We start from the raw sequence: 25,921 nt of genomic DNA, 5'->3' as shown, positions 1-25,921 counted from the left end.
CTTGCTAATACAATCAATCCAATATTAATTAATCATCTAGGTACAATATCAATAGTATATTTGCACTTATTTTGTGACCAATATTGGTGTTATATTGGGGAAATATTGGCCAATTCACTGCCAACATAACCAATGTTAGCCAATGTACAGCCAATGAATTGTACTTCTAGGGAGGCGCTTATACGCAAAGGCAAGGCCTATGCGATTAAGTGAAGGTTTAAAAAATATATAAAGTAACTATTAATGTAACTATTAAATTAGTTACTAGTTATCGAAAAAATGGAACTGACAATGAGTTAAGATACAGTTACAGATGGTGAAAAAGTAACGAAATTAGAGTTGCCAAAAAGAAGTAACTGTAACTGTAACTTCGTTACAAGTAACGAGTTACTTCCCAATTCTGTAAAGTTGATATCACATATAATTTACAATAATTATTAAAACTTATATTTTAGATATAGCCAAAATGTAAATTTTAATAATTATTATAGGTCACGTAACAGTGAAATTATTATAAATTACATAATAGTAAAAGCAGTATTATAAATTTTAACATAATTAATTTGGTATTATATTTATATGAGTTTAAAAAACTAAAGTAAATGAACTTTACTTTATGTCATTTAACTGAGTTTTTCTCGTAAACCGTTAGTTTTTACAAAATAAGAGGAAAGTATCTATATCGAGTCTTACCTCGCTCGGCCACCTGTACCTGGGTCACATTCGTAGCGTGCAATTTCGTTCATGATAATGTCGGGCACTTTCCGATGGCGAGCATTCCGGTTTGCGGATACCGCGCGATCTTGTCGCGCCAATGCTTCGTTTCTGATGCCTAGCTCTCTCGAAATAGCGTGCGAGGCGGATTTAAGACTAGTTTCGCGGCTACGCGCGGGTCGATTTATGGACAAACCTGAGTTAGAACGATATTAAAACTGCATAATTAATTCTGGGGAGGGGCCAGGGGCCCGACCTCCCCTTCTCCCGACGTAGCTGACATTCAAGATAATACGCTATTATATACCGAAACAAAATCATTTAAAAGTTCACGCAAGATATTGTATTTATTAATCGATTACCAGACAAGAATGGCGAAGGGTCTACCTTTTTATGTTTTATCTTAATTAATGAGTGCGTAATTTGTAACGTTCTATTTACGCGTCGACAATCGCTATGGGTTTCTTCGCAGTTTCTTTTTCCGGAAAATGTTAAAAATTTGTAACTTTCTGACTCGAGAAGAATCCTTGGTGTATATCGTAGAGCATATCAAACGCGCGAAAGCAACTTGTCTCAGCGTACGCTGCGACAATAAATATTTTCACTTTCGACGTTATAATCCCTGTAGATATGCAATGGAAAGCACGTGGTGCTTACCCGACGATTCGCCAGGAACGAAACCCGCGTATTGCATAACGCAATCAAGTACTAAACTTATTAATAATTTATCGTTGATAATTTACTTCCGACTTGCTATTAACACGTAACAAGGTGGCACCGGTGTTTGCACATTAGAATACGAAACCTGACTTGAGAAAGTCGAGGTGTGGGCGCGTGAATAACGTAGGTACTCTTTCTCTTCCTCGATATTGCTGGACATGCGGGGTGTACATGCAAGAAATAAACGCAATGTAATTTTTTCAGTAATAAAAATTCATAATTTCCTCTTCAATTTTCGATAAACGTCACCTAATACATTTGTCCTTTTTTGTACCATATCATATGTCATATGTTTAACATATGCACGGAGTAGAGCGTGCGCGTCCTTCCTTCTCGCGCTCGCACGCGGAGAGAATAGTGCGGCATTAGCGGCAACATGTGTCGCGTTACAACAAGAATCGAAGAAGACCGACGACGTCGCGCGAACGGGCGAACCTTACGATAAATAATTCACTCGATCACGCGATTATTGCGCGCGAACAGCACTCGTAACATCAATTAATTAGCAGCCGTAACGATTCGCGCTTGAACGCTCCACTTATCGGTGCTAGGTTCTCACTTGACGCTAGAACACCACATTTGGGGTCTGATAAAAAAATATCTATTTGAAAATACATCCAGGAAAGCGTAATCTTCTAAAAGATAACGCTGTAGCGTCTCTTTCATCAAGTCCTCCGACCGGTGAATCTCTGGAGACGTTCTCATCGAAAACAATTAAGTAGCTCCACGACTGTCTACTGAAAAATCTACTATACATATCTTCTTACTTCTCGTTTACACCTTCTATACTATGTCTTATATCTTTTGGTAAGACTTTGCAAATTCTCTTAATCCTAAATGAAAAGAAAATTCTCTCTTTCTCTCTCTCTCTCTCTCTCTCTCTCTCTCTCTCTCTCTCTCTCTCTCTCTCTCTGATGGGCGATCGAGCTCGCCGCATTTCTTAGGTCCCGATGTGGTGTCCGAGAAGTCTCGATTTCTTCATTGATCTCTTGATCGAATCGTGAAATTTTAGAAAAAGTTTTACTCCAAAAATGTCAAAAATCTGTGTCTCGCTGCACATAGCGCTTTATACAGACACGCATTCCAAGTATAAAAAAGACGTCGTTTCACAACCGCCGCCCCACGATCTAATATAACGGTATAAGTTTAAGAAATGGTATTAAGAAAACGCCCTTGTACGGTCGTTTCAATTCTCCTCGCAGCGAGTGTCCGTCTTATACCTCGGGGAAATAAAAGCTTTCGGAGTAAGAGTCTCTCTAAGATTACCGATTCAATTCGCGCCTAATTGTCAGCATAAGAATACCGATACCTAGCGTTAACAATATTTAGTAATATCGATATTCAATGATGAATACATATCCTCTGGGTCGCCACAGTATTTCTCTGCGTGTGAGCGCGTGCACGCGCGTCGCACACTGTACGTCCAACGCACACGTAAGGTCCGTTCCGACTACATATACATACGGAACGTGCGCGTGCAAAATGTCACGCGAGCACGCGCGCGCGGGTGTCGCGACTATTTATATAATCTAATAATATAGTGTAACACTCTCTCTCTCTCTCTCTCTCTCTCTCTCTCTCTCTCTCTCTCTCTCTCTTTCTTTCGTTCTCTGCGCGGGATTTTCGTCGCGGCGCGCGTGCACGCGTGTGTGACACGCGACTTTCGCATGGCCGTATATATATATATATATGCCACAGTCGCGTTTGATTGAGACCACGAAAACGTACGCACAAGTTCTTCTTCTCTTTCCTCCCACACGATAGTAAAACAAAACGTAAGTAACGTGCGTTGACGTAAATTGTACTACATTAATATTGTAATCGTGATAGGTGGTAATAATTAGCAATAGCAGAGCAGCGGTGGCGATTAGTGTAATAGCACTATTGGTTTTCATTACCGATATAACAATTCCTTTCTCTCCCTTCGTCTTCCTCCTTTACATTTTTCTTTACCAACGAACCGCGCGCAATAGTGATTAATCGTAATCTTCACGACGTCCTATATACAACGTACGCGGTGTAACGCGTGCATTCGCCACTCGACACAATTTACAACGAGCTCCTCGAGGTCTGTATGCGTACATATAGATGTACATATGTAGTAATGCATATATACGCATTTACATTTGTCGCATGTACCTCTCTGTAGGCGTATATTTCCTCTCGCGAACGCTAATTACATCGATCCAATAATGATCGTCACCGCCATAATGAAATTACTTACACATTAATAATCCCACACACTCACACAACCGCGCACGCGCACACACACACACACACACACATACACACGCGCGCACACACAGGCATACGAGAAACGCTCGCAAATCGCTTGGCCATCGCGCGGGACACGTCGGCCCGAAATTAGTTTTGCATTGCTTAACGTAAGTATTTCCATAAGTACTATCCTGCACAATATAGTCAGTTTCCATCAGCTAAACGTTTAAAAATCCATTTACACGAACTAGCCGTAGCAGACGAGACGCGGTTCTTTACACATAAGGATTCTCTGTTTCGAATAATCAATATATTAATTAGTCTATCTAACAATGCATTAATTATCCCTTGACGAATACATTAATTGCGCGAGGTCCCACAGCGAGACTCCAGCGTACAGCGAACCCATAACTTTGTAATTATGAGCTTTATTCTTACAATTAGTTTAATTCTAGAGCTCGTTAGCTTAATTCTAGAGTTTGTTATACATACACATTTATATATATTTATATATATGTATATATATATTTGCAGCTCTCTATAATTTATTTACAGTTCATTCTACGCAACAGCGATATATTTGTTGCTTGTAAATTAATAACTCACATCCCTTCTTTCGCTCTGTATGTATGGATGTGTGTGTTTGTGTGTGTTTGTGTTTGTGTGTGTGTGTGTGTGTGTGTGTGTGCGTGCGTGTGCGTGCGTGTGTATACATATATACATTTGTCGCAAGTATTCAAGAAAATATCTCTTTGAATTATGAATATAATTCAAGTTGTATCTTTGGATGCGGCCAAAAATAGATTTAACTAACATGATAAAGCCATTGGTGAAATTCCTTCTCCAAGGATGGTCAATCGTATCGTTGATCGGAGAAAGAACATCGTCGTTGTTTCGTACACGTATTTTCGCGAAATGTGTTAGATTTAATAAAATAGAGTGTATAGGTAACTTGTTAATATTCATCTATACATCGTTAAGCGTCATGATTAAAACGAGCGTCCAATCAGCGATAACTTGACCGATCCTTGTACGCTTACATACCATACAATTGCCGAATTACAGTATTGTATTCCTACAGATGCAGATTAATAATTTATACAAGATTATTCGATATGCACGTGCAAGAGCATTTTTTTAGCTTAACATTTTTTCTTTTTCTATGTATATATATACTGCTTGATCGATACTGATTAGGTTAATAAAACATTAGGTTAATAAAACATTCTATCTATTATATTCGCTATTACATATAGGCAACTAACAATAAGTATCTCTACCTGATGGCATTTTCGCGCGTATATCGTTTATCCGCTCCGATAAAAAAAATAAAAGAAAATATGACAAAACATATGGTACAATCTAATTATAATAAGTACGATAAAAATTCCATCAGGTATGCCACTAATTTGTGCTTTATCGATTAAGTGTGTAACAAAGAAGTACCTTTTTTTTCAAGACTTCAAAAGTAGCAGCCCTATCACAGTGTGGCTCGGAGTGAAGGCGATTTTCATAATCCATTTAAAAAAGATCAGAAGTACTTATAAAACAGACTCTATTTGCTTGATCTCCTTCTCGGGTGGCTCTAAGGGTGACGGCGCGGTTTCTACTATCTCCGGTATATCCTCCTCGTTCTCTTCCTCAATATCTTCGTCGATTGGAGTCAATGTATCTAATATCACAGGTTGAGTCTGCAACAAATAAAATAATTCGATAATTATCGCGTAAACCGGTAAAAATGCCATTTATTAAAAATCTAGCGATACAACTAACGTCAAATGCAAAAATCACGGTATAATTAAATGACGCCGAGCGAAAGATTGGTACAAGTTGTAGTCTTACCTGCGGTGTGGTACACCGTTTCATAGCAGGGGCCATGAAACTAGTAACAGTGCTTACAAGGAAGAAGAACCCTGCCATGAAGAACGGGATACTATAACTTTGCGTCGCATCGTAAACAGCGCCCGCTAAGGGTGAGCCAACTATAGCGGCAGCCCCTCGGAATAAAATTAAAAGGCCGAAAGCGTTCGTTAGCTTATCTAATCCCAAGAGATCCACCAAGATGATTGATGTTAATGAGATATATCCAGCTAAAATCGGAATCATAAGATATTGAAAATTTCCAAAATGAAATAAATTTCCATACTCGATGGTTACAAGCTAAAAGAAGGGATGTTTAACATTTTCTAAAAGTCAATCAGTGGATCATCACTGAAAACAGTGAATATTCACTGATTCATAATTGTAAGTATAGCACTAAATTATTCAGCGCTATACTTACAACTGTTTTCAGTGACAAAGAACTGATTGACTTTTAGAGAGCAGAGTTGCGTTATTCAGATACTTACATATTGCTATCCCAAAAAATATACTCATGATGATATAAGCGGCATAACTATGGCAAAATGGCGTAGCGGCTACTGCAACTGTAGATATAATTAAGCAAATATTGTTTAGCAGTAAGGAATCGACTTGCGGAAAATCAGCGACATATCCACAAGCCACACGACCTATGGTGTTCGTTATTCCAATAATAGATAATAAGAATGATGCAGAATTACGTTCAATTCCCTTAAAGAAAAAAAAACGACGTTGTTGAATTATGATATTGCATAATCCAGCGACATAAAGTTTAATAAATAACATACATCTAAGACCGCGGCATCCACCAGATATACAAAAGGAACGTATAGTCCAGCCATACCAAAGACATTGCTAATACCAATTAGGAGAAAAACAGGATTTTTCAATAAAGACATATCCATCATCGTTGCTAAAGCTTCCTTAAACGAATCGGGTAATACCAAGCAGGGGCACAAGGGTTCTAAAAAGATGAAAATCTATATTATTTTCTCTGAGCTTTCATAATGTTGTCTAAATTAAATGTATGTATACGAAGAAATGGTATACGTACGTTGTTGCGCTTTTTCAATATCAATATCCTTCAAGTCACCACGTACAGATTTGGGAATAGATACAACACTCTGGCGATAATTGGCGAGCGATTTCTGGCTTTGGTATTCTGGTAAATTGACTACACTACCGCTGTAGAAAATATCCTTTCTCGATAAGGGACGGACCATCATTGGTTTCTCCTTTGGGATACTAGCTTTACTGGTAGTAAAGGTAATACTCTCACCATCCTGAAACAGGCAGATATCGCGCATTTATTGTTAGATTGTGTGCAAAATGTGCGCTTGACAGTATGAAGACATTTTGTAAGAAAAACGTCCTCATCCTTAAAGTGTGTGACTTACATCAACCTCAGCATTGTTATTTCGCGATCCCAACATGCTGCTCGCGGAAAGTCTTAGATGCAAGCTCTTTCTGATGTCTCCGTTAGAATTAAGCGTTGTCCTAGAATTCTTTATTGCACTAAGGCTAGGCTTGTAGCGTTCGCTGGTACTCGTTTTGCGGATTCTGTCAAAGAATGGCACGGAGCCGTTTTTAGGCAAACCTTGAACGTGGGTTGTGAAAGCCGGCTGCGACGCGTTCCTGGGGATTATCGTCTTATTAAACTCGTTCTCGGGTTTCTCCGCGTCCTTCGTGTCTTTGGTTTCGTCAATATTTTTCTTGCTCTTGGACTTGGTGGAAATGTTCTTCAGATCCATACTACCGCTGTCGCTAGTATGTCCACTAGAAGAGTGCTCCTGTACCTTCACTTCAGATATGGTGGGAAGGGTTGGCACCGTCGGAACTGGTGTTAAAGGAGTTCCTTTAATATTACGGGTATTGAATCAAGTACCACATTGTTACTTTATTTACTCGGAAAGCGTACGCGCCCATAATTATGGAAACGACAGAAATAACTTGATTTTGAGATGATATTAAACTTTTGCGGGTTGAGAATCGTCAATAATTCACGGATTCTCAGATCAATTGAAATAATATCACGTTGCTTTAAAAGACAACGTAACCGAGACAAAACGTATGATCGATTTAATTTTCCGACGCGTGTGTTTGCGACTTATTCCACTTTCACAGTCATCCTCTCTGACTTGATCGTCAGAGTCCCTTACCAGGCACTAATTGGTCTAAATTGAAGCTGGAATGAACACCGGGATCAATATTAATGGGCATTTTCATCCTCTTTTCCATGGATCCGTCCGGTAACTGTACCATAAAATAGGAGCCACCGATACTACCGCGTTCCATTTGAAATCTCTTCTCCTCGGCCATTCTTTGTAACAACGGCTTAACAGAGGAAGCCTTCGGATATTCCAGAGGTCTCATCATGGCACCGAATACCTAAAAATCATCTATTAGAATTTTTTTATCAGATATACGAGATGCCGTCTCGGCTAATCTAAAGCTTTGTGGTACCCCTGCACAATGAAAGCGGCGAGGAGCAGTGAGTGAGTGACTGTCGCACTGTTTACTTACTGCGCAATTTAAGATGAGGCCAGCCAGGATTAGGTTTGCTCCCTTCCAGCTGTACGCCTCCAGCAACATAGTCGCCAGAGGCGCGAACGCGAACGTACCGAATCCCGAGCCGCATACAGCGATGCCGGTAGCTAGGGATCTCTTGGTTTCAAAGTAATAGCCCACACAAACTACTGCGGGTAGATATATCAAACCGAATCCAATCCCTAAAAGAACAATCGTAGAGACGTGAAGAAGTATTGGCCAAATAGAAAGAACGCCGATCGAAGTAGATCGTTACGCACCTCCCATAATACCGTAAGTCATCATAAGCATATTTACACTGCTCGAAAACGTCGAAAGTACAAATGCGGCGGCGCCTAAGAAACTTCCTGCCATACATACTGCTCTACAGCCATATTTATTCGTTAAAGCACTGACAACGGGGCCTACGACGAGGAAAAATTAACATTTCACATATATACACAGAGGAAAGTCCTCTATTATGAGATAGGCTTCTTTTATTTGCAACGATTACACGATCTAACAATGTATTTTCCACTGAACATATTTCACTTCAAGGACAATAAATTAACGATTAAACCAATAGACGATGCCTATTAATTTAGCAAAAACGCCGCTATCTCATATTAGGCGCTTATCTCATAATAAGGGACTTTCTTCTACGTATAAGAATAAATAATACGTCCTCTGAACTAGACCTGTTATTTTAATAACTATATTTAATATGAATTTCATCAAAAGCTATTAGAACAAGGCCGCAATCTAATCTCCTTTCATTAAGATAAAGCGTATTTGAGAATTGGACCAAAAGATAAGGTCGTTCACTCGGTATTTCACTATTAAACTTTCAGTCACAGTGTGAGTAAAATTTTTGCTATGGAAAAATCGCCTTCTCCTACAAAGGAGATGTCATTTACAATATTCTCCGACAACGGTAGCGCAATCCGTGGCTTTAAAGTTCAGTTAGCGAAACTTTAGAGGCGCTCGCGTGTCTTACCAGCGCTGAGGTACATTCCAGACAGCAGCGAGCCAACCCAGGCGGTCTTGCCCTTTCCTTCGCCAAAGTACTTAACGAATTCACCCAGAAAGACGCCGAACGTGTAGGCAATGCCGTCCACTATCATGTTACACATGAACGATGCAAATACCACCACCCAACCATATCCACCGTCCGGGGGCGGCGGTATGTCGTGGTACTCGCAAAGCGAACCTCCCTCATCGTCCGGCGAGGCTTCATCGCCACCCGGTCCATCGGTCCCCGTTAATCTCGATTGTTCTTCCACTGAGTATTCGCTCTCCGTCTGAAAGTGAAACGCAATGATACTCGGCGCTGTTCTCAACACGCGTTAAGAAAAAAATCGTACTTTACGCGTTGTAAAATGAGTGTAAAATTCCCCTCCGAGAGATGTTTTGTTCATTAGAAAGTCACTTTTATGGAAGGAAACGTCTGGGAGTAGGGACACTTTTAATTTTAGACCCCTGTTTTTCTCTCATCCATGTCATAACTTTAGCAACGCGCTTGCATACCTATCGCTAAAATTGCGAAATATGGAAATTATCGTGAATTATCGCTCGCATTTACGTGTCGCGTCTGAACATTTTTTTACGCCGCGACAATTTAGCGCGGATAATTACGTGACACATGCACTCGGGCCGCGTATCCTTTTAATAGTTTCACAGAAAAACCGGCAAACGCATATAATTGAGGACTGCGTTATACCTCGCGTGGTACGAGCGCGTTGCATTCGCCTTGAATGAGACTTGCCGTTCACCTTGAATGCTCTAAGAAAAAGCTTCCTTTCGCGTCGGTGCATAAATAAGTGCTCATTCTCTAATTCGCTGACTTAAGATAAATACTCGATTAGACGTCATATAAATCGGGGACAAATGCAATCTTCCCGATAGATTGGAAGAAAATACTGGCATTAACAATAAACATCTTAAATTCCGCGAGAAATCAAAGTGTATTAAATTTGATAATAAATTTGCGATTTTTTTCCCAATGAAAAATCAATTATTTATCACGTAAGGAGCACAACGTGTTAATTTGTCTTTAAAAAAAAGACAATTATAAATTAGTCACGTGTCCTCACAATTATCTTTATAGTTGCCGTTAAACGACAGCTTTTTATCTCCCAAAGAAAACGATAAAGACAATAGTTCTGAAACGCGCCGATTCGTAAACCACTTTTTGGATCCTATATTCTTTTCCGCTTCTCGCAGAAGCGCGTATCTCGGATATGCGCGAAGGAAGTGACGTCGAAAGCACCAGAAATAAGTCGGATTTTCACGCGCACACAACGGGATGGGGAAACCGGAGAAGTCGCGCGTAAGCAAAACCGTATGCCACGGCTCGGCGATTTCTGATGTTAATCGCGAGTCCAGAAATTATCGCGGGGCGTAACGCGAGAGCGGAGCGCGTAGCGCGCAACGCGTTCGGGATGATCTCATAACGCAAACGCTAGCACAGATATTAAATAGCTAACTGTGACTTAATCAGTCTCTGAGGCTACATCTGGCCAAGGTGATATACGTCGCGCGCGTAGAATGCAATGCGCCGAGATCGAATCGATAAAAGGAACGGTTGTTTGCGATCCCTAGCCGCGTTTCGCAGGAGATGCAATTAAGTGTACGCCGGTGTATGATTAACGCGCGTTCAACTCGTTGACCACGAAAGACGGATTTCTTTCATTTATTTCCCCATGTATAATGGATTGAAGCGCAGTCTACGAGCGCGAGACAAGTCGTTACGTTCGAAAGTCGATCGCTCGAGAGGTTCACGAGCGGATTGTCGATTTGAAGCTGTTAAGCCCAGTTTTTCATTTTCTGGCTTATAACTGTTAATCAGAGGTTAGTCAACTCTCCATCTTTTTCTTATATTATTATCTTAGGTCCGGTATTTCATTTTCTGGTTAACTGTTAACCAGAAGTTAGTCGACTCTCCGTCTCTTTCTATGTTATTATCTAAGAAGAGACAGAGAGTCGACTAACCTCTGATTAACAGTTAACCAGAAAATGAAACACCGGGCCAAAGAACCCCAAACATCACGTATGTCTAAAGACTAGCAATGGTCGACGCGGACTGGATTGGGATTGACGATTGCCGATTGTCTTCTAGCCAATGAGAACAAAGCAGCCAGCGATATAATCGACTCTCATTGGCCAGAGGACAATCGTCACTCGCCAATCCCAATCCAATCCGAGTCGGCCTTAAGACACCTTAAAGATATCTTAAAGACATCTTAAAGACATCTTAAAGATGTGTTTTAGACGTGGGAAGAGATAGAGAATCGACTAATTTCTGGTTAACAGTTAACCAGACAATGAAAAACCAGGCCTGAGTTGTCCACAAAATATGGTCCCTTCGGTTTATATTACTTTCATTAATATTACGTTCATTTAATGATACTTCGAGTCAGCTAATATTACCGAATAACGCATCGGGGATGTTTAATCCGGCAACTGCACGCGATCGTGTTGGGCTTCAATGAAAAAAAAACAGCTTATTAATACCGTGGTATTAATACCCGCGATAATCGAGAAGGAGAAATATCGAGCTGCGCCCACGCGATTAATCAATGACGTTTTAGCGCTGACAGGTGTTCCTAGGATAATTACACAAGATTATTGCGCCACGAGAAATCAATGAGAACAAAACGCTCGAGTGTTATTAATTACTTCGGCAATCGGAGGAGATAAGTAGGAGTTTCGGTTCTTTCAGTAAACGACCGACATTAGCCGAACTACTTATCTGCCCATAGTTGTGTGCCTCACGGCGAGATAAGAGCTACAGTATTGTTTTATAATATATTATATAAAATATATCGTCCTCCTTATGTTAGTACCACGAATGTGCGATTCGATGAATTTTAAAAAGCCATACGGAGAGAACTTTTTTTACCCTGAAAATCAAGTGGGACAACATGATATTTTGAAGAACTTTGTGAGTTTTTTTTAATGTTACCATACTTACTCTAACCATAATTTACTCTAGTAACGGAGAGAATTTTCTCTTAAAATTTATATTTTATAACTCGACTCTGTCTTATTCGACGACGATGACTGACTTAGTATCATTCGAAAAGGACCCAAAAGAATAGCGTCGAAAGTTGTGTAATAAACTAATCACTGAGAAAAATAACCGGCAGTTTTAATCGGAAAAAACCGTTAAAGTGCTTAATCCGATGCATTTCTATCAGATTTGAAAGTATCCGATAGAATAATGGCCGCCTTCATCAGATGAAATATTATTTCCGATCAAATGTTATCGAATAATGAGCCGTTATTCTTTTTCCGTTCAAATCTTATGGTAATCTAATCGGATGTTGCTCTTCATCGGATAAAAACCGACTATTTTATCCGATAAAGTTTAATGCCTGAACGGATGTTATTTCCGATTAAAAAGTATCCGATCACTGAGAAAAATGTCGGATTAAATATAATCGAATAATCCAATTGCATAATAACAAGCGGATATATCCGATTAAATTGTATATCCGACGAAAACTATGATCGGTGAGTTGAAATGAAATGTAAGCTGTTGCTATCCCTGCGATCGGCGGACATAGTTGCACGACAATGAGTGAGTTCAGTGAAATTCGGTCTTCAAAATTGCGGTCTATGCTCGAGGACTTAAACTTAGAGGAAGAAGTAATTAGAATTCTTATTAATCGGATTTTTTCTATCGGATGTTTCTAATCGGAACTTTCTTAACGGATATTTCTAATCGGAAAATCCGATAAAAGACTAACAAACGGATATTTCCGATTAGTCTTCAACGGTTTTTGTTTCCGATGACATTTATTGGAAATATCCGTTTGTTTACTCTTTCATCGGATTTTCCGATTAGATTAGGCCCGGATTGTTCTCTCAGTGATTAAATAACTAACCAGTTAGGGTAGGTTAATTTGACTATAAATTTCCCGTCTCAATTTTTATAATCATTACTGGTGACAATAAGCAAACTCTCCTTTCATCTTAAAATTTACTCTGAAAATCATGTAATCGTGGGACAACATGACATTTTGAAGAATTTTATGCCAGTTTTCTGAAATTTTACTATACTTTTTACCAGTAAAATGTATACTAAGTAGCAAAAAGTGGAGTAAAATTTCAAAAAACTCTCATAGAATTCTTCGAGATGTGTTGTCCCACGATTACATGGTTTTGAGGATAAATTTTAGGAGAAAATTCTCTCCGTGCACAATTGAATGTAAAGTGTATTGAAATAATTCAGAGTTCTGGTTCCAATTCCGAAGGTCACTTTGTTACGTGCACATTCATCGTTTTGGCATATTAGGAAGAAAAGAAGACGCCAACCCACTTCTTCATTCAAAAAGTGAAAATTTGCACCTTCATGATCTTGGCACGAGAGGAACATTAGATTTCATCAATATATTGTATTTTATAAATTATACTTAATAGAATATAATTTGTATAACTTATAAATTGCAATCTCGCGTTTCGCGTAACTTTGAGTCGCATTCTCGTCTGTCGTCAACGAAGCACCGTTCTCGTTAGCTCGGAGGAATCGCGCAAAATTGTAATATCCCCTCGCGAGATGATTGCCGCGGCCCCCGCGCCCCTCGGCATCTCGTCGCGGACGCACGGAGGTGCTAATGAATTTGGATCAACGACCTCGCGTGTCGCGGCCGCGGAGACGAATTTAAATGCGGCGCGCGCGCGCAAGTTGGTCTCGGCCGAAAGGAAGGCCACAGCTGATCAGCTGATCGCGCGCGGGCACCGCGCTGTCATTCCGATCGCGCCACCCGGCGACGGCGGACGCGAAGCTATCGTGCTCTTTCTCTCCCCTCCCCTCTCTCTCTCTCTCTCTCTTTCTTTTTCTCTCCGCGAGAGAGAATCCACTGGCCGAATACTACACCGCCGCGCGATTCGCTCGACCTTGTTACTCGCCGTCGTTAACACGCGCGCGCGTGCAGGCACTTACGCACTCGTAATGCGAGGTACGCGATACGCGTACGCGCGTGGCGACTGGCGAGTGCAATCCGCGCGTCGACGCCGATCCTCCCGCCCGATCCGACAATCGGCCCCGATTGTCAAGGCTGAGTCACGTGTCTCTCGCCCTCCCGTCGCGCGAGAGAAGAGCCGCGCGAAACGCCACGACGATGATTATAGGCGACGCGTAAATAGCCGATCGTCCCGATAGCGTCCGGCGCGGCCGAGAGAGGCTGCGCGAACTGCGCTGCGAATTTACCGGCACGTCCGCGCCAGATCGCGTGGAAACCGATGCCGTTCGGTAACACGGTTGGAGCGCGAAACGGAGTTTGTATCTCGTGGCAATTTTCTACGACTCTCCAGAGTACGAGAGACCCGTGGCTCCATGTGCTATCTGTTCGGAGCAACGCGAAGAAGTCAGCGGGGGTGTCTTTAAAGGGATCTAACAGATGTTTCGCTAATCCTTCGGGTCTTTAAATCTTACTTTCAAAAATAACACTTTGACCGTTACGTTAGGTCTGACAATGCCGAGGGTCTACTCAGGTAGAAGGGCGCGAGACCACTTCGTCTCGACTTTGGATTGGACGCCGATCGAAAGAATTTAGGCAGGTAGACAAGGAAGGAAGGAAGCAAGCAAGCAAAGGGGGGGATTTGCACGTAACCGACACCAACCACGGCCATGCTCTCACTGCCCATAATGTACCATACAAACCGTACCGAGCTGATTTTGCGGACGCGACGCGAGCCGTACTGCGACTTGTTGAGCGACACTCGCGACATTCTACAACCGCCTTAAACCGTCAGTCACTCTCGTCTCTCTCTCTCTCTCTCTCTCTTTCTCCGTCCTGCTCGCCCTCCTCTCTTTCGCCCGCTCGCGAACCGCGTTCTATTTTCGAGCGCGCTCGACGCGATTCGCGGCGACGCAACGCGCGAGGCGAGGCGAGGCGACGCGATTCGCGACGCCCGCTCTCCTCGGCAGCGACTTTATCTCGCGTCGTTAGCACTCGTCGTGGCTCGTATCGCGCCCGCCGACGCTCTTCCTTCCCGCCGCGACTCTCCCTCGGGTCGGTCGCCGCGCTGCTCTTTCTCACGCGCTCCTGCCAGGCCCGTCGTGGCGAGTCTCACTCGTCGTAATCCGCTGCCATGTCGACTCCGGCCCGCACTGTTACTGGCGCGCTCCTCACGTCGTCGTCGGCACTCGCTCACTTAGCGCACTGCCATCGCGCGCAGCGCGCGCCGCGCCGGTACCCGGCAACTCGCCTCGATGCAGAGACGCGGAGTGGGAGAGAGATCTCTCTCTCTCTTTCTTTCTCCCTCTCTCTCTCTCCCCCTCCCTCTCTCTCTCTCCCTCCTCTCTCCTCCTTCTCCTCCCTCTGCGCGATCTCCTCTCCGATCCAAGGAGAGCGCCCCTGCGTGCGAGGACAGTGATATCGGTGCCCTCGATGCGCGGATGTAGCAGTTTTCGCGCTGCGTGTTGCCTCCCCAGGCTCCTCTTCCTCCCCCGGGATTCACGCTCTTCGATTAATCTCGCCTGATTAAATCGCCCGAATTAAATGTCCCTCCGCCGCGCCGGCCGACTTCGACGCCGGTACTCTCCTCTTTAATCCGCGTGCCTCGCTTTTCGTTTCTATTAACTAGTCTCCCTGGCCCCGAAACTGTAGGTCACTCGAGTCTTTCTTTCCTCGCTGTCGACAGACCCCAGGGAGCCTCTCGTCGAGGACTCGCACGCTCCACAAACCGACGATCTTTCTCAATCCGTCGTATCACTCCGATTCTTCGCTTTGAAATTTTACCCTTCGTCCGCGACGGACTCGGTCCTCCCCCTCTCGGAATTTAATTAATTAATTAAATTTAATTACTCGAGGGGTGCGTACATTCCTCACGCCGTGCCCGAGACAGCAACACCCACCGACTCCGCTTCTCGCGCGGCAGCGGGACGGAAACTTCAGTCGGCCCGTCCCCGCGGCCGGTGCGCACGTGCTAAGTGACTCACGTGCGCCGCCGGACAAAAGATTGGTGTGCGCGCGCGGTGCGCCTACGGTCCCTTGTTTTCGCGCTTTGTCACGTACGGATATAGTACGCCGCTACCGTCCACAAGGTGCCCGGGTTGCCGAACCCCCGCTCGTACGATGAACGCGGAAATCCGGCGCGCCCGCTCAACCCGTCAAGCGGGGGTCGCCGATCGCGGGACGCGACTTGGTCGCGGCTATCGATTTGAGGAGCGTCCGCACGTGGTACGCCGACGGCAGGCCGCCTCGCGAACGGACCGTGTGTGACAGAGTTCTCCGCTGAATCGACGGAGAGGCTCGGCGCGCGACGCGGGACGCAGCTGGTCGGACACCTCCGGCGACGCGATCGTGCGTCACGCGAATGTCAGAGGGAACTGAGGGAAGTCGGACGCGGCCGAGTTCCCCGAAGTAAGCTCCGACGCACCTTCGCGGAAGACCCGCCAGCCAGCGTGAAGAGCCGAGAGTCACGCTGCCGTCACTTCCCGCGGATGTCGCCCGATGACCCACCTTCTCGGCGACCTCGGGAGAAGATAATACGACGCACTCGTGTCGCACTGTGTCGTCGCGCTCGGTTTTCGCTCTGTAGAATCGACGCTCCCTGTATTTCCGCGCGACCATTCCCGCGGCGCGTCTCCTCTCGAGCTCCCTGAAGCGCGGAACGGCCGCGAGTGCTCGTCACGATCGCGGGGATAATTCGCCGATGACTCTCTTTCTCCTCCTCTCCCCTTGGACGACACCCAAGGGCCTTGTTCGATACTGACAGTTGTGCGGGGCAGTCGAGAACGTCCAGAGTGGCGCTATATCGGGGATTATCCGCGGCGTAGCACGGCAGATTCTATTTATACCCCGAGAACGCGCGGCGACTCTCGAAGCTCGTCGAACTTCCGCGAACAAAGCGTGGGGCGCGTCCTTCTTCCTAAATCGAGATCGCGCTTTCCTCGCCGTCGCGATGCCGCAACGGGCGCGAACAGCGAGATCGCTCGACGAGACGTCCATGCGGCCAAGATCGGCGCGGGCGAATCGATCTCTTGCGTTGTCGATCTGGAATTCTGGAGCATAGTTTCCCGTCGGGAATTGTACATTCAAATTGATGGAGACACGCGCACTATCGCGACTTCTCGGGGCGAAACGCGGGAGGTGGACAGCGGGACCGCTCAACGAGAAAGACGTTCACGCGACCAAGATCGGCGCGGGCGGATCGATTCCTTGCGTTGTCGCGATCTGTAATTCTGGAGCATAGTTTCCCCGTCGGGAATTGTACATTTAAATTGATGGAGACGCGCGCACTATCGCGACCAATCGAGGCGAGGCGCGTCACGTTGCGTCGAAGTCGCCTTGTCACTCGCGCGACGCGACGATCTCGATCTTCCAGGCGCGGAGTCTGCTCGGCGTCGACACGGGGTTGCGACTCGGCCGATTCTTAGTCGAGGCGCGGCACTGCGCGTGGCCCTCACCTACGTGCATGCTGCACTCTCGCGTTCGCGCGCGTGCGTCCCCACTCGCGCGGAATTGCGAAGCGGAGCGTCCGCTCCGCCGGCGTCGAGGGACGTGCGCGCGCGCGCGCGCGAGCGTTGCATTTTCCAGCACGCGTCACCCGCGTCGGTCGTCGGGAGAGGGAGACTCCTCGCAGGGACGTTTCGCCTCGTCTCGAGACCCTAACTCGCGCCTATTTCGCGAAATCTCGTTTCCGTATAACGGCGGGCAAATTTGTTTGTGCTCGCGATCCCTTTTTTGAATTCATTAATCGCTCGCATAAACGAAGACTAACGTAAGGGTAATTATAATCTTTTAAGCTGGTCGTTTTAATTTGCGCGCATAAAACTTAATTCTTTTATATTTCAATACATACGAGGTGTGTGTCCCAAAAGTATCCGACCACTGCATATATCTTTGCCCTTAGGCATCCTATTGTGGAAAACAGGTATTCAGTATTTAGGGTGGACCTTTATGAGTGTCCCCCATCAAGCGGCACAATCCAACAATTGTTCAGTCGGCAACGGTACGCAATTGTGTGAGCGTCGCATTTCACAATGACTGAACGAGTCGAGCAAAGAATTTGTATTAAATTTTGCCAAAAACTTGGATACACACGTTCCGAGACATCGGGATATGCCTGACATTCTTTTAAAGTAGAAGAACATATTTTACTTTGGGAATTTTTCCTGCAGACATAATAAGTGCGAGAAGAACGCACGTAGCTCAACGAAATTGTTAGTGTCTTTGAAATAAGTTAACCTTCTAAAAGGACGATGAGTAAATGCACCACACAGTATCAACGTCGTAGAAAATATAAGAAAAATCGCGAATATATCCTTATACACGGAGAGAAATCCTGAAATCATGTAGTCGTGTGACAACATGGCATTTTGAACCACGTTATAAGTTTTTGAAATTTTACCATACATTTTACTAGTAAAATGTGTACTAAGTGTAATTGCTAGTAAAAAGTATGGTAAAAATTTCGAAAAAACTCTCATAGAATTGTTCAAAATGCCATGTTCCACGATCAGGGTAAATTTTAAGAGAAAATACATTGCAGTAATTAATACACGTTAACAGCGGGAAGAATTTTGCGACCCTCAATGACTCTTGCGCGATCCACGCACTGCCCTAGAAGAGTAGAGGGTCAATTTTCTATCTTGCGACATGGTGAAAATGCTAAAGTGAACGGCTTTGTCTCTTTTTAAGGAGGCAGAAAGGGACAAGGCTACTCACTTTTAGCATTTTCACTATAGTGTAAGATACAGAATTGACCATCAGATCCCAGAATACGGAAAACGTGTGTGTCAGTATATCGAACGACAATACTGTTTTTCAACGTAAGATAATTTTGCGCTCAGACACGATCGCTCGCTTCGCTGTAACGTGCCACGAAATTTAAACAATCTTTCAGAGAATTAAGTCATCGCGCGCGTCAGAATTCTGAGCCTTGGAGCCTGCGTATCTCACCGCTATAAAAATCCCAGCCAATGGCCTTAGGAATAGGTCTGTTTGCGACGGAGAAAATAGCAGCTTCGATTCAAATGAAATGAATGAATTTCATAGATTAATTCGAAGGAATGCTTGACGCATTTATTTTCGCCTCGGCCACAATGGGCGATTACAATCCATCGCGGGACACTGTCATGTACCAATAACCGGGCATTAAAATATCGCGAGCTGTCAATTAGAAGGGGCTTAAGGTGTACTCGGACAAGAACGGACGGACGATTGAAACTCGACAGAACCGGAAAGAAATTTATCTTACACGAGACGGCCTCGGTGCAGTCTCTTGAGGAATCGTTATCTTCGAGTCCCCGCGTCGACTCGCGACTCCGCGAGCCGGAAGGCTGGAGAACTGCGACGGGCGCGAAAGTCCCGTCTTTTCGCGCGGTTAGAACAAAGCCTTAAGGCCGCCCGTCTAATTGTGAGGTCTCCGATCGAATCAGAGAGATGGAACTTACGACGAAACGGTCGAGACGCTGGTCCGCCGAATCAGCCATAGCGGCGTAGCTCGATGTGCCCGGCGCGATAAGCTCGTTTCCCTCGGGCTGTGCCTGCCGTGGCGAGGATCGCGGCGAGAGGACGCCTCGCGTCGGGCGACGCGACGCCCGCGGACCTCCGTCGGCGCCTGGACCTCGTGCACGAGCGAAATAATTCCGGGACAATGCCGAAAGTTAGCCCGAACGCGCGGCCGCAAGCTCCGGTCACTCGAAGAAGCACTGTGCGACCGCGCGGCGCAATGCTCGCACGGCTGATGAATTAATTAGATAATAACCAGCGACAATTAGAGCCGAAGGCACGGACACGCATGGAAACACCATCTGCTTCTCATCTCTCCGCGGAAAAGTTTCCAAGCGCGAGTCCGAACGCAGCGCGAATAAACAAACGGGCGTGTCGCGGTAAATCCGCGCTTCGGTTGCGCGTCAATATTCGATTGAGTGCTTCTGGGAACATTTATCGGCGTGTTATTCACGGCTATTCACGCATATTAGAATTCACCTCGCGAGGATATGAATTACGCCTGCACCCTCAGAAAGGATTTCTGTTACTGACAATGAGACAAAAATATTCTTGACGCATTTATATTTCTCACAACCTCGTTTAGTGTCAAAATAAGTATCAAAGTAAAATCAATAATTCTTGTTCTCCTCTATCGAATTAAATAAGATTGACTTGCTATATTGAGACAAGAGTAACTTTATCTATTCCTGCGTTTAGAATAAATTTTTCCCTCCATCTTACAACGTACGAAGTTGGCACTACGATATTCGACCAAAGACGATACATACTATCATTTTATTCTAGATTTTAAAGGTTTTCATTTAAGATTAAAATCAGGGTGTCTAATGGTCAGAAAAATCTGAAGAACCGGGAATTGTCAGGGAATTTTAGAAGTCTGGAAACGTCAGGAAAAAGTCAGGAAATTTTACGATTTATCTGGATTTTTACATTGTTTCACATTTTTTCTGAATAATTTAAAGTTTCTAGGAAATAAACTTTTCTTTGGCTCTCAGTACACTGATTTTCTGTTTTGCTAAACATCAATTTATTTATAAGCATGGTCGGTAATTTATATTTTCTTCGTCGTATTATTTTATTTCAATGTGTTCAACTGAGACAAAACTATAAGGAAAAATGGATTATTAAACAGTATTATTTAAGTAAGTCACTATCTAGTAAGTTGCAAACAAAATAAGCAAAACGAAGGCATTATATATGACGGTACGGTATCACAAATGGTTTAAATGGTTTGTAATGATACGTTTGTTCCTATTACACAATGTATTATACATAGATGGCATAATTGTTTTAATTTAAATTTTTACCTTTTTAAATTCCGGACTTTTGTTTCCCGAGAAAAAATATTTCAAGGACTTCGTCATTTAACATTTACCTGATTTACCATACAGATGTACGCAAATTATGCATCTTGAAAACAGTTACACTAAACGGTCAGGGAAAAATTAATTCAGGCTAAAACCTGAAAAAGTCAGGGAATTTTTTTCATTAAGTTTGCTGAACAGTCCGAAAATATTCCTTTCTCTATAATAAATATGATTGGCGCTATATCGATCCTATTTTACGATACATTGAAGTGTAATAGCATTGGATCCGGAAATTTTCTCTGTGAGTGCGATTTGCAGAATTACAATATACCCTCGAATTAATTGGTTTCACGTAAAGAAAGTTTCTTCGGAGAAACTAAAGTTTTGTTTTTATAAATTTACAAATCGTACAATTGATCCCTCCAGTTCCGCAAGCTTCATAATTTTCAAGTATTTTAAATTTTTAATAAAAGCGTACCGGAAAATAAATTTGTACGTTAAGAAATCTGTTTTATAAAGTTGATAAGTTTCTATTTAGCTTAATATAATTCGACGTGAATGCTAACCGAGTTAAATTCCTACCGATAAGGAAATATTCAAACTATGTGAGCTTGAATAATGGAGATGGGCATTTAATTGGAGTCCCGACATTATTCCACGTTCGAGGAAAATAATCTCTGGGATTGATGGTGATAATCGTGTGTTTGCACGACGTAGCTCAAATATTTCGCGAAGAAGATAGACAGTTCCGACAAAACAGTTTCAAAGTTACCCGTTTTACGCGGTGTTTATCGGCCTGGTAATTTGCGCGGAACGCACGTAAGACCGATAAAAATTGAAGTGGCCATCGTGAATGATAAACGATAAGCTCGGCCATTATCGGGGGCGAGGTATCGGCTGTTCCCGCATTTGTTTCCGGCGCGAGACCCCAATTTAATCCGCGCGCCTGTTCGCCGTCGCCCGCGCGGGCAATTTGCGATTCGGCACCACGATAAACGCGGCCCAAAGGGAGAGCAACGTTCTCGGGCGCGAGCCCGATGAGTCACATTTAGTATTGTTTGTGCACGCGCTCTAATTATTCCAACCTTACTGGTTTGTACCACCGCCTGTTGATAGCCGAGCTCGCGCGCTTCCGCGCTGTATTCTCAGGCGACGCGAGCGACATTCGCGACGGCGATCGTCACGAAAATGGGCGTGTGTTGTAAAGTAAAAATTTGTCGGGAGTAAGAGACACTGCAGAGAGAGATTTTAGCAAGTCAAATTTAATTAAATATTAAAATGCAAACGGAAAATCGTATAAACTTTTGGTACCGAGATGTTCTTTTATGCGTGGAGAGAAAGAGGGAGAGAGAGGGAGAGAGAAAGCCGTTTTGTTATACGCGCAAATAATGATAACTTCAGCGATTTAACACGGATATCCCCTTTTACGTAATTAGGAACGTATCGTTCGTGAAGTTATTGACGCGATAGGGAATTTAATCGACGAAAAATAATCTGTGGCGGAGAGAAACGCGCGATCTAATATCTGGCAGTTGAGCAGTGCAGATCCGAGGTATGTTCGACATCGATAAAAGGACGATAACGGGTTCAATAAACACTCAAAAGATAAGGGGCTCGCACGCAGGAAAGTAGATCTTGATCTTCTTCGAGTCACGAGTGCGTTATAAACCACCGCGCGATGGAAGTCATGTTCGGCTCGGAATATGAAATCGCGATTTCCCCAGTCGATCTTTTGCGGCTTGAAGCATTTTATTAAATAATTATTTATATATTTAATATAATATTTCGGAAATCATGCCGAGATAGAGAGAGAGAGAGAGAGAGAAAGAGAGAGAACAAAGCTCGCGGAAACCATGTAGCGTATCGTCGTCCGGGATACAATATCATGTTTTGTCAGTACTGCGATGTCACATTATCAATTTCCTCGTCAACCAGCGTACACCTAACTTTCACTCGCGCATTTTGCGATTACTCGGTCACGTCGCGCACATTTTTGCCATTTACCTTGACGAGATCGGTTGGGAAATAAGCGCTAAAAAAGACACGCATGAAAAATACGGTGTGAATCGTGCAAATTGCATGCCACAACGGAACATTGACAATTTGTTAAAAGGCCATTCAGGCTCGCGCATCACGTGCCTCTCTCTTCCAGAAATTGCTCGATTTCAGATAGCATTAAACCGAGCAGTGGAACAAGACAAATAAGACCGTCACGTTTAATATCTTTCTAAACTCTCGGAGCCAAGAAACCAGAGAGATTCAACGAACCCAGGAACGCAAAATTATCTTGTCTGTGAATTCACATCGCGGGCATTAATTTTTTTACACGCGATTGATTTTCCTTGCCGTTACTACGTTCATTGTACGTACGCGTAATTTGTCTTCCCCGTCCATTAGCAGCAGTGCGTAAATCGTCTGGAAATGCATATCTTTTCGGCGAATGTATTTAGCGACGAATGAATCACGTAGCGAAATGTCGAGTCGCCGTAAAACAATACGATCGCAAATACGAGCGAGACGCAATGTCGAACCAACTGCGAGGAAACGTCATTTGAAATTTATTTGCTCGTTTATTTACGATAACCGAGTCATATATTAATAACGCAATTAGTATTAAGAAATTATAATGAATGATGACCTTCAGGCAGTATTTCCTGATAAAATATCGATAACGCGCACATCGTTTTGAACACGTCGGGGACACATGGTACGCATAGGAAGTGGAGTTTCGCGCGCGGATCGAAAAAAAAATATAAGAAACTAATCGCGTCGGTGTGGCGTAATTATTTGCCGTCGCTATTGATGCGGAATTTCGTGGGAGAAAGAAGCGGAAAGTTGAAAAATTACGCCCACAAAGTAATCATGCGCGCCGTCAGCTTCGCTATCGGTTCGATTCGAATTCCTGCTAACGCTGCGGAGGCGCGAGAAGTCGCGCCGAGAGCACGTCGACCACGTGGGATATCTTCGCGAAAACCCGGCGTATCCTTCGGCGAGATAGCGACGATACCGCGAGATCGGAAACCTTGCGCTACAAGATGGTTGTACAGTGATGGACAGAATGGTCGCGACACTTTTTCTTTAGTGTGTTTAGGAACGTGCATTTAGATTTAGGGTCATGTTCCACAATCTTCTTCTCCGAGGAATATTTTACTTTATGGCTATTCCGAAACCATTTTGAACGTTATCAATTTATTTCTCAAATAAAATTTTTTTCAGAGAAAAAATGCTTCGAAACGTAACCCTGAGTCTAAGAAGCCTATTCTATAAACGTTAACAACATCATTAAACGCTTTGCGCAGATGTAATACACCAAAGAAAAGCTGCAAAGCACACAATGACATCGTTAATGTTTACAGAACAGGCCCCTAAATGCATGCTTGCTCGTTGAAAAAAAAGTGTCGCAACCATTGTGCCCATCACTGTACAGTGACGGACAGAATGGTCACGACACTTTTTTTAGTGAGTTTATAAACGTGTTTTTAGATTCAAGGTTTCGTTCCATAATTTTCTTCTACGAGGAATATTTTACTCTACGGCCATTTCGAAACCATTTTGAACGTTTTCAATTTATTTCTCAAGTATACTTTACCTCAGAGAAAAAAATGTTTTGAAATATAACCCTGAATCAAAATGCGTGTTCTTACTCGTTGAAAAAAAAGGGTTGCAATCATCGTGTCCGTCACTGTACACTAAGGAATCACTGACGCCTTCCCATATGAATTTAAGCACATGTAGAATACATATACATTTTCCATGTATGTACACTCGTGGTCAGAAAGGTTGTCCGACTTTTTATCGTAAATTTCGGAAATACAGTCTATTGTACGAGAGATTTATAGCTTTTGCTCGCGGATATGTGCAGCGACGCGTTATCAGAGCAAAGGAATGATATGTGCGAATATCTATGCTATGATAAGTACAAATATTCCGTAAACTTATTGTAAAACGTCGAACAACCTTTCTGACCATGACCGGATATGCAAAATGTATAAATGTGTTGATATGTGCACAAATTCATGTGCGAATGGCATCAGTGATTCCAAGTGTATGCAATTTAGAATGATTTTACGTGTGCAAAATGCGGAATTGTCGTTTCGCCACTCGTCATTATCGCGGACGATACTTTTAGGGCACGATCGTAATAAAAAGATTAATATAAAAATATCTATTGTGTTGGAATATCGTTTCAGTGCGTATCCTAATTATCAGGTTGCGGGCTCGTAAAAGTTTCGCGCGATCAAGTTCGGATTTTTTCTTCACATCACCGAGAGCGACCGCGAATACGGTAATGACGGAAATGCGACGATCATTTTCATCGCGATGTCGGTTTCGACGCTCAATTTCTCCAAAGATAACGATCGCGTTGCAGTTATTCAATACCGTTCAGACACGCCTGGGATTATGTAATACCGTTGGAAAGTGGTTAACCGGCGATTATTTCACATATTAATCGACGATATCGATATCTACGGGATTACATAATATTATTGAAGGATGCAATTTGCCTCTGGAATATCAAGCCATCGATCCCCCAAGGCCGCTGTAAAACGCGCGACCGTTACACTTACCTTATTTTTAGGCGACATCGCGGGGGTGGCGGAGTCTACCCTCTCGGCTGGAGGCGAACGCACCCTCGCGCGCGAGTAGGCGGCGCGGCGCGGGTCGGCGGCGACGCGAGCGTGAAGGCGCGGGGCCGCGGGCACCTGACCCGCCGGCGACACACGGAGAGAGAGCGAGGAGAGAGCGAGAGAGAGAGAGAGAGAGAGAGAAAGAGAAGAGAGCAGGAGGCGGCTTGCCCGTCGGGAGGAGCTGGCTCGGCGCGAAAACGCGAACGCGACACGCGCGCGAACGATAGAAAATGCGCTTCGCCTCGCGCGTTCCGCTCAACCACCGGCCGACTTAATCGGCGCGGACACGCAGTGCACGTCCATCCGATTCCCCACCAAGTCTCCTCGGAAACTTCGCATCTCGCCGCGCTCTCGTCCCCGTCGCCGTCCCCCGTCCCCGTCCACGTCCCCGGCCCCGGCCCCGTCGTCGCGTCGCCGCGTTTTGCTCCGGCACGTACACCCGGTGCTTTCCGCTCTTCCCCTCCACCCCCTTCCCCCCCGTTCT

The 25,921-nt window shown here is 44.1% G+C and overlaps 1 protein-coding gene across 7 annotated transcripts in view; it reads right to left on the bottom strand.

The window, feature by feature from the left end:
• Positions 1-1,626: 1,626 nt before the first annotated feature.
• LOC105566631 (monocarboxylate transporter 3) overlaps positions 1,627-25,921 on the bottom strand; it is a 30,091-nt gene continuing 5,796 nt past the window's right edge. The window contains exons 1-11 of one of the 7 annotated variants that reach the window (XM_012020792.1): positions 25,378-25,472; positions 9,035-9,338; positions 8,319-8,462; positions 8,035-8,240; positions 7,671-7,899; positions 6,909-7,366; positions 6,566-6,794; positions 6,300-6,475; positions 6,000-6,222; positions 5,494-5,741; positions 1,627-5,342 (exon numbers count right to left, since the gene is read on the bottom strand). In XM_012020792.1, coding sequence (XP_011876182.1) covers positions 5,193-5,342; positions 5,494-5,741; positions 6,000-6,222; positions 6,300-6,475; positions 6,566-6,794; positions 6,909-7,366; positions 7,671-7,899; positions 8,035-8,240; positions 8,319-8,462; positions 9,035-9,338; positions 25,378-25,395 — 2,385 coding nt within the window. In that variant the 5' untranslated portion in view covers positions 25,396-25,472 and the 3' untranslated portion in view covers positions 1,627-5,192. Of the gene's footprint in view, positions 5,343-5,493; positions 5,742-5,999; positions 6,223-6,299; positions 6,476-6,565; positions 6,795-6,908; positions 7,367-7,670; positions 7,900-8,034; positions 8,241-8,318; positions 8,463-9,034; positions 9,339-9,401; positions 9,481-14,709; positions 15,244-19,444; positions 19,499-25,377; positions 25,473-25,921 lie in introns of those variants that run through there. The other 6 variants (XM_012020791.1, XM_012020789.1, XM_012020790.1 and 3 more) reach the window with 6 other exon arrangements.

This window comes from Vollenhovia emeryi, unplaced genomic scaffold (genome assembly GCF_000949405.1).
Source record: "Vollenhovia emeryi isolate VEMERY1.0 unplaced genomic scaffold, V.emery_V1.0 DF939143.1, whole genome shotgun sequence".
Classification (NCBI taxonomy): Eukaryota; Metazoa; Arthropoda; class Insecta; order Hymenoptera; family Formicidae; genus Vollenhovia; species Vollenhovia emeryi.
The sequence above is the reverse complement of the archived record's forward strand: the minus strand, read 5'-3'. Positions and strand labels throughout refer to the sequence as shown.